General features: G+C 29.9%; 1 protein-coding gene across 1 annotated transcript; it reads left to right on the top strand.

Annotated features, from left to right (window-relative positions):
* The first annotated feature begins 10,442 nt into the window (after window positions 1-10,442).
* On the top strand, window positions 10,443-12,245 carry LOC145107060 (uncharacterized). Its single transcript, XM_079043938.1, has 5 exons — window positions 10,443-10,465; window positions 10,571-10,624; window positions 10,726-10,874; window positions 10,963-11,316; window positions 11,992-12,245. Exons 1-5 carry the CDS (start codon window positions 10,443-10,445, stop codon window positions 12,243-12,245), a joined length of 834 nt encoding a protein of 277 aa, XP_078900064.1.
* The last annotated feature ends 344 nt before the right edge of the window (window positions 12,246-12,589 follow it).

The raw sequence follows: 12,589 nt of genomic DNA, 5'->3' as shown, positions 1-12,589 counted from the left end.
TAAATTAATGACCTGTGTGTGGTTTTAGATATTAATTTTATAATCTAAATTTCATTTTAAGTGCATCGTAATAAATTAGTTAGGAAATTGTACTGTGATAGTAAATATAATAAAAGAAGACCGAAGACCACCAAACGAGGACAATGGATATTGGAGTTTCATGGAGTTCCATTGTACATCAAGAGTTGATGATGAAACAAGTAGGAGTCAAACATCCATGCGATTGTGGTGTCCCTAGAAATGACCATGTTTTATTATTATTATTATTATTATTATTATTTTCGTGTGTTGGCTCACAAGAAAAATGCATAGGATTGAGGAAAATGCTACAATTATTTTCTTTACATATGTGTTGTGTTTATTTTATTTGTTCCATGGTTGCTTAAAATAAAAACACAAACAATAATTATTAAAAATTTAAAAATGGATTTTGCAAACAATATATAATATTTATAAAATCGGATTTTAAATGTTTAAAATGGCCATTTTCTAAAAGGAAAAGAGAAAATGTTTTAACTAAATAAAAAATAAAAACATGTTTTTACAAAAATACAAAGCTCATGCTACCCATGAAAAATCACAAAATTAACTAATAGTCTTTCGACATGGGAAGTGCCATAGCGAACTCGTCAGTCTGAATTTAACCATAGTGATGTGATACTCGTTATAACTCAAGAATCTTGGACCAAGTGTCATGCGGTTTTTGCATTGTCGGTTTACCAGCCAAGCGTGATCTACGACATTCCGGTCACGAGCGAGGATGAGCATTGCAGGGATTAAACATGTCATTGACCAAAAGGATAATGAATTCCGACAAATCTAGGAATCTCATAGAGATAAAATTTCTAAAAAGTATTGTCTACTAAATAGTTTCTTGTGTGATTAATTATGACATACATTTTCACAACTAGAGGTGAATATGGGTCACTACCTTAATTAAAATACTTTAAATTGGATAATTATTTTTTACGGATTAATTAAACTAGCTAAATTCTATTTTAATAAATGTGTCCAAACACAAACTCATACAAAATTTTCACTACTACAAATCCTCTCAATGGATAAGTTGAATGGGTCGAACTAACTTGATTGAATTCGTGTGTTGAGAATAACTCTCATGTACAATAAGAAAGAATGTGCCCTGGATGAAGCTCTTTCTGAGGCTCCTCCATCTAATGCAACTACAACCGTAAAAGACGAATATGAAAAACATATAAGGGAATCAAATGAGGTGGTGTGTCTAATGTTGACGACCATTGTCCTGATGCTTTAAAAGAACTTCGAGACCCTTGGGGCGTTTGACATGGCTAATCAGCTCAAGGAAATGTTCCAAGAGCAAGCTAGACAAGAGCGATTTGATACAATCAAATCCCTGATGGGTTGTAAGGTACACGAGGGAGCAATTACCAGTGTACATGTGCTAAAAACGAAATCATACATTGACTAACTCATATAATCGGGAGTTGGCTACAAATATTATCGCCAACTTGCTGACTAGTTCATATCATCAATTCATCTTGAATTTTGATATGAACAACTTGAAAAAGACCAACATGGAGTTGCATGACTAGTTTATATCATCAATTCATCTTGAATTTTGATATGAACAACTTGAAAAAGACCAACATGGAGTTGCATGACATGTTAAAGACTGCTAAAACTAACATGGCTAAGCCTAGAACTCCGGCTCCACTGCTCCTGTATTGGCTATTAGGGAGGGAAATGTCAAGAAGAAGAAATCCAATTACCCCAACGGTAAATGTAAGGGCAAGCTTAGGGCATCTAATCCAACCCTAACGTTAAGGGAAAAAGAAAGGTTGACTTTGAGATACCTCCAAATAATCATGATGAGGAAATATGTTTCCACTACGAAGAAAAGTGACACTAAAAGTGTGCATGTCTTAAATAAGTTTAAAGCTAAGGGGCGTGGCACTTCATGTACATATATGATTAAACTCCACAGTACTTCTCATTTGTATATGTAATCATCGTTCCCACATTTACCACCCCTACTTGTTCTAGTGTCTCACCTTCCATAATTCATGGCATAAGGGTTGATAACACATATATAACTTTCAATATTGTTAACATAAAATGCATCTTTTTTGCAATCTTATGAAAACTATGTTCTTCAAAATTTTCCAACTTCCCAAAATTTGAAGTCACGTCTTTAACAAATTCAGCCATGGTTACCAATATAAAATATCAATATGATTGTTAGAAAATAGGGATATGAAATAAAGTTTTTGTAATTAATGAATCCAATATCTCACAAATCATTTATGGTTACTTTATGTATTTACATTTCTCTCATATAATGCATGGGTTAGTGAGAGATATAACTTGGGATAATCTATAGGGAACACTAAATGTCTTCGGCACAAAAACAGTGAGTTCGTTTCTGGAGATTATATAGGATGTTAGATTTCTTAGCTATGTTCCAAAACATGTGAAATATGAGTACACATACTCATATATCTAAAAATTAGATAAGGTTGACTAAAACTATATAATATGTCGTTGAAAACCACTTTTGGAAAACTACCCAAATAGCTCGAGCTACCTGACTAAAGTTTCCATAAGCAGCTTGGGTTGGAGATGTCACATGCAGTTTGGACAACCATACACCTAGAGTTAACTATGCTATTTGGACCCTATAAGGGGGGGGGGGGGGGGGGGGGGGCTTGCCCCTGCCTTTCGTTGTGTTTGGGATCAAACCCACCTTATATATAAGTGTGCACTTTCAACCATCTAACTTATATTGGATCGCATACTTAAATTTTCATCAAACACCCGTGTTAATTCAAATTACATAAATTGTTGGGGACAATAAATCACAAACAAATCATATTATGATACTCCAAGAAAGTGTTGTCTTACCCTATGAATAATGTATTACAAATATAGAAATAATGTTAATTCAAATTACATAAATTTAGACTTTTATATTTTACTTTTTTTTTTTTAAATAAACTCATATAATACAAAGTCTTACAACTAATTATAAAAATAAAGCTTACTACACAAAATAATCTTGTAAATTTGGAATGGCGCATATCACATACGTTTAACTGTTTAACCAACATTATAATTTAATTTTCATATTGTTATATGATATTCTCAAAAAATTATTGCTTTACCATCTTTAAATATATGAACAATGTATTACCATATTCATTTAAGGACATATCATCTCAAAATTAATGTTTAAGAAAATCAATCATTTTTCGTTTAAATATAAAATGATCATAAGTGGGCCACTTTGATAGCGGTAGGAATTTAAGAGTCGTCCTTTTAGTAAATCACAATGTATATCTTAAATTTTATAATTATAATAATAAAGCTAGTGTATTGACTTCGCTATTGTACACAAAATACTATTGTAAATTTAAAATGGCTCATATCACATAAGTTTAACTATTTAACCAACACTAATATTTAACTTTCATAAAATTTTCAAGCTAATCAATCTTTAGAAACAAAATCATATTATAAGGACTAGTAAAATTATATAGTCTAATTCAAATTGAGTTTGAAGTGGTCAAATGGAGTTCAAGGTCGATGAAACACATGAGGGGGGTGACATGGGCTTTACTGATTTTAAGGCAGGCGTTTTGCCTGTTGGCTGTGGTCATTGTGATACACAACCCACACGTGTGACCTGAAAAATCGAATCCCACTCGCCTTACATGAATCCACCGTTTAGCTGATCCCACATTTGTAACGGCTTTTGTCGGTAATGATGGTGCATGTGTACTCCACGCTCATGCATATCGTGTGGTTTTTGTACTTTTTCTCAACCACAAGTCATACCATAGACTAGAACACCGTTACCATGTTTACATATATATGCATGCAGAAAAAGAAATAATATTATATTATTTTAGGTATATATTGTATAATATATTTGAAAATGCACATCAGAATGAAATTAAATATCTTTCTATTTTTTTTCTATATAGCATCTTATCCAATTAAATGGTGATATGTGTAACATTTAATGTTTATTTAATAAAATTTAATAATATTTTAGGATACTAATATGACATATTTAAAAGGTAGGGGGATTTGTAGGAACAAAATATAGGAGGATATTTAATTTCGTATACTTTAGGATTTAAAATGAGATAAGGTGATATCTAATTGAAATGGTTCATTTTTGGTTTGGTTTATCTATTTACATCAAAATGATATAAATAATATTTTATTTTTAATATTTATCATTTTTTACATAATTTTTATATTAAAAATTATATCTTTTCTAATAAATAAATGTTTTTTTGCCACTTGTCAAATTCTCATTCAATTTTACAGACACACACACACACACACAAACATGTATATATAGATATTTCAACAAAAAAATCGTCAATTTTTTTTAGCTTACATTTGATTTAGACGTTGGATTTCAAGTAGTTTGGTCGTGTTGCTTTGAAAAATGTTGGTCAAATTAAGAGTTCTCGAGTTCTTGCATATCTTTAAGTTCTCAGAAGAATTTCTTTCTCTCTCTCTCTCTCTCTCTCTCTCTCTATATATATATATATATATATATATATATATATATATATATATATATATATATATATATATATATATATATATATATATAGAGAGAGAGAGAGAGAGAGCTAGGTTCAAATGTTTTTCACATCTATTATGTGTTAGAATGCATTAATAAGAATTTAGTAAAAATTAAATTATTATTTAATCAAATAAAGACATATATTAAATGATTTCCATAATTATATATATATATATATATATATATATATATATATATATATATATATATTAAATGATATCCATAATTATAATTCTTTTTCTATGGAAACTATGTAAATTCGTCATTAATATCAGCAATAATATTCTTTCAGAATAAATTCACATTTAATTTTTTATGTATGTGTTCATATTTTGTTTCATGACCTACTTACTCAAAATACAACAAAGTTGCCTAGAACATGGAGAACGAGAGTCTTTTATAGTAGAATGAAAGTTTATTCTAGAAGAATGAAAGTATATTCTAACAGAATAAGAGTGTATTCTAGTAGAATACACTCTCGTTCTTCATATTCTATGGAAATTTGTTATATTTTAAGTAAGTGAGTCCATAAACAAAATACGAATCTATACATGAAAACCTAGGTACGAATTCATTCTAAAAAATGTTATTGACATTAATGACGAATTTAATTAGTTTCCATAAAAAAAGATAATTATAATTATGGATATCATTTAATATACATACAATTATGAAAATAATTTAATATCTATATTTATTTACTTAGATAAATACATTTAATGTCTAATTCAAATGACATAATAATACAAATTATAAAAACAAAGCATTCATTAGTTTTCAAAGTTGCAAATTTAATGGTCATTAATGATCACTTTATAATATAATTGCCTCAATAAAAACAATTTGTTTATGATATAAGTTAGTTAATTTTTTCACATTGTTTATATTTTGTTATATATATCATGAGCGGATCAAATTAATATTGAATTCTACCTATTCATGTTGTAACAGTTTGATTCATCATTAGCTTACTCATTTTGCAAAAAAAAAAAAAATTATTCACTTAATCCTTCTAACCAATACAATATTGCCTTAAGTAGTTAAAATACACATGATTCATTATTTCTATAACATGTATAACTTAAGTGACACAATAAAAGCTTAAGTGACACAATAAAAGGAAGACAAACTCGTGTTTTTGATTCGTTATTTCTATAACAATGATTCAACTTTTATATGAATCATGAATAAAAAACTGATTCATTTTTGTACAGTTTGAACTGGTTCACTATTGTACATCATGATTCAGTTCTTATATGATTCATTAATAAAAAAAAGTATTTCATTTTTGTACGGTTTAAATCATGATCCGTTTTCGTAAAACCTTTATGGTTTGTAGAAGTTTGATTTAGTTTTAACTAGTTTGAATCATGCTTATTTTTGTATTGTTTTATAAATATGATTCAAATTATAAATGAACCAGTAATAATTATAAAGAAATAGTCGGGCCCCAAATAAATGTATTTTATTTAATTTAAAAATGAATTAATGATAGTTATAAGAAATTAGTCATTGTTGTAGTCCAAATTTACTCATGATCTTTTATTTTTTAACCAATGGGCATATTAAATTCTCAAATTAATGTGTCTTTTTTAATTTAAATTGACAACTTGTAACTCCCATCAATTTAAAATGACTACTATTCCTTTTTACATCCTCACCATTTATCCATTTTTTATGGGATATATATATATATATATATATATATATATATATATATATATATATATATATATATATATAAACTTTGTAAAATATATATTATTATAAATGATAACCAATTTAATTATTTATATATATTATTAATTCAAATTATGTGTTATGATATAAAAACAATATTTGTTAAATAAAAACATATATTTAGGATTACATATTTAAATAAATTCGAAATATTAAGATTAAGATTTATATTTATAATTAATTAATATCATTCTCATATATAAGATAATATTATAATAATTAATAGGTATATTTAGGATATATACCTATTCATATTTTATAAAATAGAATTCAATAAACATCAAAATTAAGAGACTAAAAGTAACATATGAAAGTTTTACATTATTTCGATGTACATAAATATTATAACACCAAATTTGGTGTTATACTATTTATTTATAAAAAATTAATGTATATGTAAATGTATTTTGACTTGTGATTCACTATTAAGACATATTATTACCTACTCTCTTTTTTTCCTGGGTGAGAATTCGTTAGGCGTTTCAAAAAGCTAAGTTTTAAAACAATGTCACCACCCTTGACATATTTTCTTTCTTGGATTATCCTAATTTTAATTGTTTAATTTGTTTTGTATTCTTTTGTTACTATGAATTAGAATGTGGTATTATGATATTGATATACGTATAGTCATGTTACACGTACTGGCATAAAAAAACATTGTGTTGTGGTTCTATCTTATAATATGTATCATATGTTTTAGTGAGAGTGTAGGACATATATTGAAAACATACAACAAATACAGATATATGAAAGACATGTAACCAATGAGATGTTTGGCTAAGATGAAATTTACGAAACATGTTGCCAACCAATATGAATTTTCTCAACTTTCTGGATTATATATTATAAATATTGAATGCTAAAATGGAAAAAATCTTGAATTTCACCACTAGAGTTAAGATGATATTATGAGGACTCATGTTAATTGCGAGGTTTATGATGTTACCAACACATTTGATCCTTGTTTATGTATGGACACCAAACACAACATGTTGATCAATCATGTGCACCCATGAACATTTTTGACTTTGGTGGTTCTTCAAGAAAACACTGATGACTTGTTAGTGTGTGAACCTACACAGATGAAATTAGAAACCGGTGAATGTGATCCGTATATGGCTTATTATCATTCTTGTGTAATGCCTGATTCCATGTATGTTTATTTATTAATTATTAAGGAAAATAAGAAAGTGTTTTGGACTTATTGACGCGGTCAGGTGCTTGTTGTGATGTGACCTTAAGTAGGTTGTGACACGTCGCCGCCACAACTCAAATCCATAGGTCTTGGGTTTTATACCTCATTTAAAGGCACTAACTTCTACCGTTTCCTCTCTTATTAGCTTCCATCCTCCAAAAAACTTAGAGCTTGAAACTCTAGCCTCCTTCCAAGGATTCTTGATCTTTGATGCCATTTTTGTGAAGATTGAAGATGAAGTTAGATGTTTTTGGTGCAAATGAAGCTAGATCCAGAGAGTTTTAACTTTCTGATAATCTCTTTAACCTCTTTAAGTGTTCAAGTTTACATATTTATAACTTTATGCTTATAAATCTAGAGTTTTAATCACTTTGGTTCCTTTTTGGTATGATTTCCTTGGATTTTGGAAAACTCTAGGTTGGTGGGATGTTTTGGTTCAATGTAGTGAAAATAGTGCATGCATATGCTCGCTTTGAATGATGCAAGAAAACCTTAACCTTTTTGGCTTATTTTTAGATCTAGGGTCAGTGTTTAGCATGTCAGGGGCTTGCATGGTTATAAGGTTTATATTTTTATCCATTAAGTACCTCCATAGAAGGTTTTTGGAAAGTTGTAGCAATTGACTTAACATATTAAGCAGTTAATAAGAAGTTGTTGTTTTGCCCAAGATATATGATGCGACCAAGGCTGGGTACGTAGCGATGTAAAGCTTGGTCTGGTTCGTGACTATTTTAGATTTTAGTCGCCGCGATGCGACCAGAGGTTGTTTGTGATGCATTGTCACATTCATCTTTGACTTTTGATCGTCGATCGTTGACTATTTTACCAGTTTGACTTTTGGTCAAACTTTGAGGGACATGAGTTTTGGATCGATGTTTGATCTCTAATTGGTAAATTTAGGTGGTTCGTGCTAGTTGGTGCATTTGAGAAGTCTTTCACGTGAGACTCAGAATTCTAGCTTCAAATGAGTTTTTTCATTATACTATGTATGACATTATATATCCTTTATGTGGTAGATTGTCTGTGTGGTTTATTAGACTATAGTTAGACTGTAACATTTGTATGTTGGTGAAAGGCTATAGTTGGACTATAACATTTGTATGAAAAACTATTGGACTATATAAATTGTATGAAAGACTATGGTTTGACTATAATATTGGTATGAAAGACTATGGTGGACTATAGCATGAGTATGAAAGACTATAGTTGGATTATAACATTCGAATGTTGGTGTGACACTATAGTTCGACTATAACATTCATAAGGGTATGCATTGTATGTGTGGTTGAATATATGGTATACTAGGTCACTCACTGAGCTTTGGTCTTACTCGTTACATTTAAATATTTTTCATGTTATTCCGGTGAGAAAGAAAGGGCGCAACACGATTGTATCCACATCTTGTTTATGATTTTGAGACTTCCGCTTAAGCCTTGATTATGTTTTTATGATATTTGAACCCAATAGATATTTATGTTACTTTTAAGAAAATGGTTTTGGTTGTTTAATATATGTTACGTATTTCCGAAATTTTAGACAACATTTACAAATTTGATCATTTTTAAAATTTTTTGTATAGTTTTTTACTCTCAGTTTTTCACAAATTTGCTCTCGGTCTTTTATTTATATATATAAATTTCTTCCACCTTTCTACTAACTTTGTTTTCAACCTTTTCTAAAAATTAGTTTTACAACTATGTTTTTCTTAATATTTTTTTTGTAGTTTTATTTTTTTATTTTTACATGCCATTTTGCAATTTAGTTTGTATGAATTTGTTTTAATTTGCATGTTTAATGGTCTTTTTAAGGTTTATCTTTTTTACATCTTTGGTTTTTCTATCTTATTTTTAAATATTTTTCTGTTTTTACAGATTATATTTTTCTTACAAAATTATATTTTTGTATTATATATATATATATATATATATATATATATATATATATATATATATATATATATATATATATATATATTCGTTTTCATGCATGTCACAATTTTTCTTTTAAAAGAATCAGACATTTTCAATGCAACATGCGGATAACAACCCCTATTAAGGAAAAAAATAATTAGTTAATGACTTTTGTAGAGATCAATCTACATTCAAATGAGTTATGATAATTTAACGAATTCCACGGATTCAACATTATCAAGAATCGGTCAAAAGCGTTTTTATTTGGAACTGATGGGAACCAAAACGGTAAAAAACCGGAACCAGATATGTGTATTAATGAGAACCGATAATTGACTCGACGAATACGTACGAACCAGGACCGATCCGGTGCCGGTGGGTAGCTCACTCGTAGTCTTTTATCTCATTTTATTGTTTTTAGACTCGTGTATAAAAACACACATAAAGGTGACAACTGATGACACGACACGAAACGAAACTTAAATTCGAATTCTTGTTCGTGTCAGGTTTGTGTTAAGTGTAAAAGACATGACGTCGTATCGTATCGTTTTAGTGTTCAAAATTTGACACGAGATTGACACGATTTAACATTTTTCTGTTGTGTTTTTCGTGTTTGTCGTGTTATGTATGATTAAATATTAATTAAATAAAATAATTTTTATCATATGTTGTCTTTGTTGTGCTATGTCGCGTTTTTCGTTTTTTAATCAGTTCGTTTTCGTATTAGTTAAAAAATACAACATCATATCATGTCTTGTTAATATTACTTAAAACCGTGTGGTGTGGTATAGTGTGAGACAGAAACACATCATAATTTACCAAATTACCACCCTAAACACCCATACAAATTAACTTTTTAGAATTTCTGAATATCGATATCCATGCATCATGTGTATTCGTATCTTTTGAACATTCTCTCTCCAAAATTCATGAGTCTCTTCGCGCGTGTGTATGTGTGAACTTTTTCTCTATTAATAGGAGAAGAACCACGAACGCCCCAAGAACAGCCACCACCATGCCAGTGTCGTTTGCTCCAAGGTAATATCTCGATTCAACTTTGCATCAATTCTTTCAAAATCTAAATCGGGTTTATGATCAAATAACCATAAGAAGAAGATCACATTTTACTTTCAAAATCTGCAGTTCTCAACCTGGTATTCTTGATAAAATGACGAAGAGTGCAGAAAAACCAAACAGGTATGCGAAAAGATACAAAAAGAACCGACATTTGTCCAGAATTTCACATGGGTATTTGATTAAAACACTAAAGACAACATTTTTAATCTTGTTTACCACAGTCAACATGGAGAAGACAGTGATTCACGTCGGCTGTTCGTCGTGAAAGGCCATTGGAAGCCATCGGAGGACCGTAAATTAAAAGAGCTTGTCGCTCTTCATGGGCCGAAAAACTGGAATATGATATCGGAGCAACTTCCTGGAAGAAGCGGTGAACTTTTTTTTTCAAATAATTCATCGATTGTATACATATGTTTTTATTCTTTTTGATTATTTGCGCCATGTAATGCTGAATTCAGGGAAGAGTTGCAGGCTCCGATGGGTGAATCAGTTAGATCCACAAATAAAGACGACAGTGTTCACTAGAGAAGAAGATGAGACGTTAATGGCGGCTCACATGGTGTTCGGCAACCAGTGGTCTCACATCGCTAAGTTCTTTCCTGGAAGAACCGATAACGGAATCAAGAATCACTGGCACGTTTTGACATCCCGGCGACGGAAACACATCGCTGGCGTTTCTTCTTCTTCTTCTTTTCGTTGTGTTTCAGGTGATAGTACCAATGGCAGTTCTGGTAGTACCATCACTCTCATGGGGAAATCAACTGTGATCAACGAGGGTACAAGTATGTTATGCATGAATACACCCGATTCAGGTTAGACACATTATAAATTATGTTCATTATAACTTTTTAGAAAAAAATGATATATTTTAAAAAATATATATTGATCAACATATCAAAACGAAAGGTATTTATAACATTGGATGATCATTAATTGATCATCTGTATATATTTATGATGAACCACCGATTTATTCTAAAAAAATGAATATTTTGTAGAATTATTTTAATTTGTAAAACTAATTTTCTAGCTACCTTTTTGCAAAATATGAATAATTTTGTAATTTTTTTTATGAAATTGTTCATATTTTAAATGCTGAGCTTTTTTTTTTAACTAAACGCGATGATTATTTTCTCACAGCTTCAAAAAAAGATGATATTTTGTATTTGTCATTTTAATTATTACTATCTCTATTTTCATGGCTCTTCTAGCCATTTAAATATGATGTTTCTATTTTTAGCATGTTCGGTAGATAAAATCATATTTAAAGATAACATTGATTATTTATTTATTTATTTATTTTACCAAAGATTGGTATGAATTGGCTTACACTAAAACTGAAATTAAATTGGAAAATAGTTGAAATGAAATCCTAAACAAGGAAGACCAAAACATTTTTTTACAACTCATTTTAGCAAAAGTTATTATTGTTTGAAGTTATATTAATATACTTGTACCTGATCATATTTACTATCTTTTGTTTTGCAGTGTGTAGTGGGGAAGAGATTAAGATGTCACTAGCGGTGGCCGATGGTGTTGGTAGTGGTGGAACCGGTGGTTACTGCAATGAAACAATGGAGACAGATGGTGGTTATATGGCGGAAGTCCGTCTCTCATTCACTAATCCTCCCAATGACATTAACTTGAGCACCGCAACAAGCAGTCATTTAACTACCATTCAGACCACCACCAATCAACCGCTACCACCACCGTTTATTGACTTTCTTGGAATCGGGAACTGAGGTTGTTTTATTTTAGGGTTAAGAACTTGTTAATTAGTAGTAATGTGTATGTTGTTTTGTTTTAATTTCTTTTTTAATTTAGTGAACAATATATATGTATGCGATGATGTTGTCTCAGTTATAAGTTATAACCGACTTCGAGTAATGGTGTGAGTGGGTTTAACATTATCGTGTGAGAGTTGTACGAGGTGTTGTAACTGAAAGAAAAGAGAAACAAGGAGCATAAAACAAGGTGCACGCCCTCCCTCAAAATTACCACATGAAGACACATAATAACATAACAAAAAAGAGAATCTCTAGAAAATAGAAACAATGACACATAAAACGTGTTTGTATTGTGGGCC

Source organism: Lactuca virosa, chromosome 4, assembly GCF_052849685.1.
Source record: "Lactuca virosa cultivar CGN04683 chromosome 4, Lactuca_virosa_CGN04683_v6, whole genome shotgun sequence".
NCBI classification, from domain to species: Eukaryota; Viridiplantae; Streptophyta; class Magnoliopsida; order Asterales; family Asteraceae; genus Lactuca; species Lactuca virosa.
Note: the sequence above shows the minus strand (reverse complement) of the source record. Positions and strands in the feature narration are given on the sequence as shown.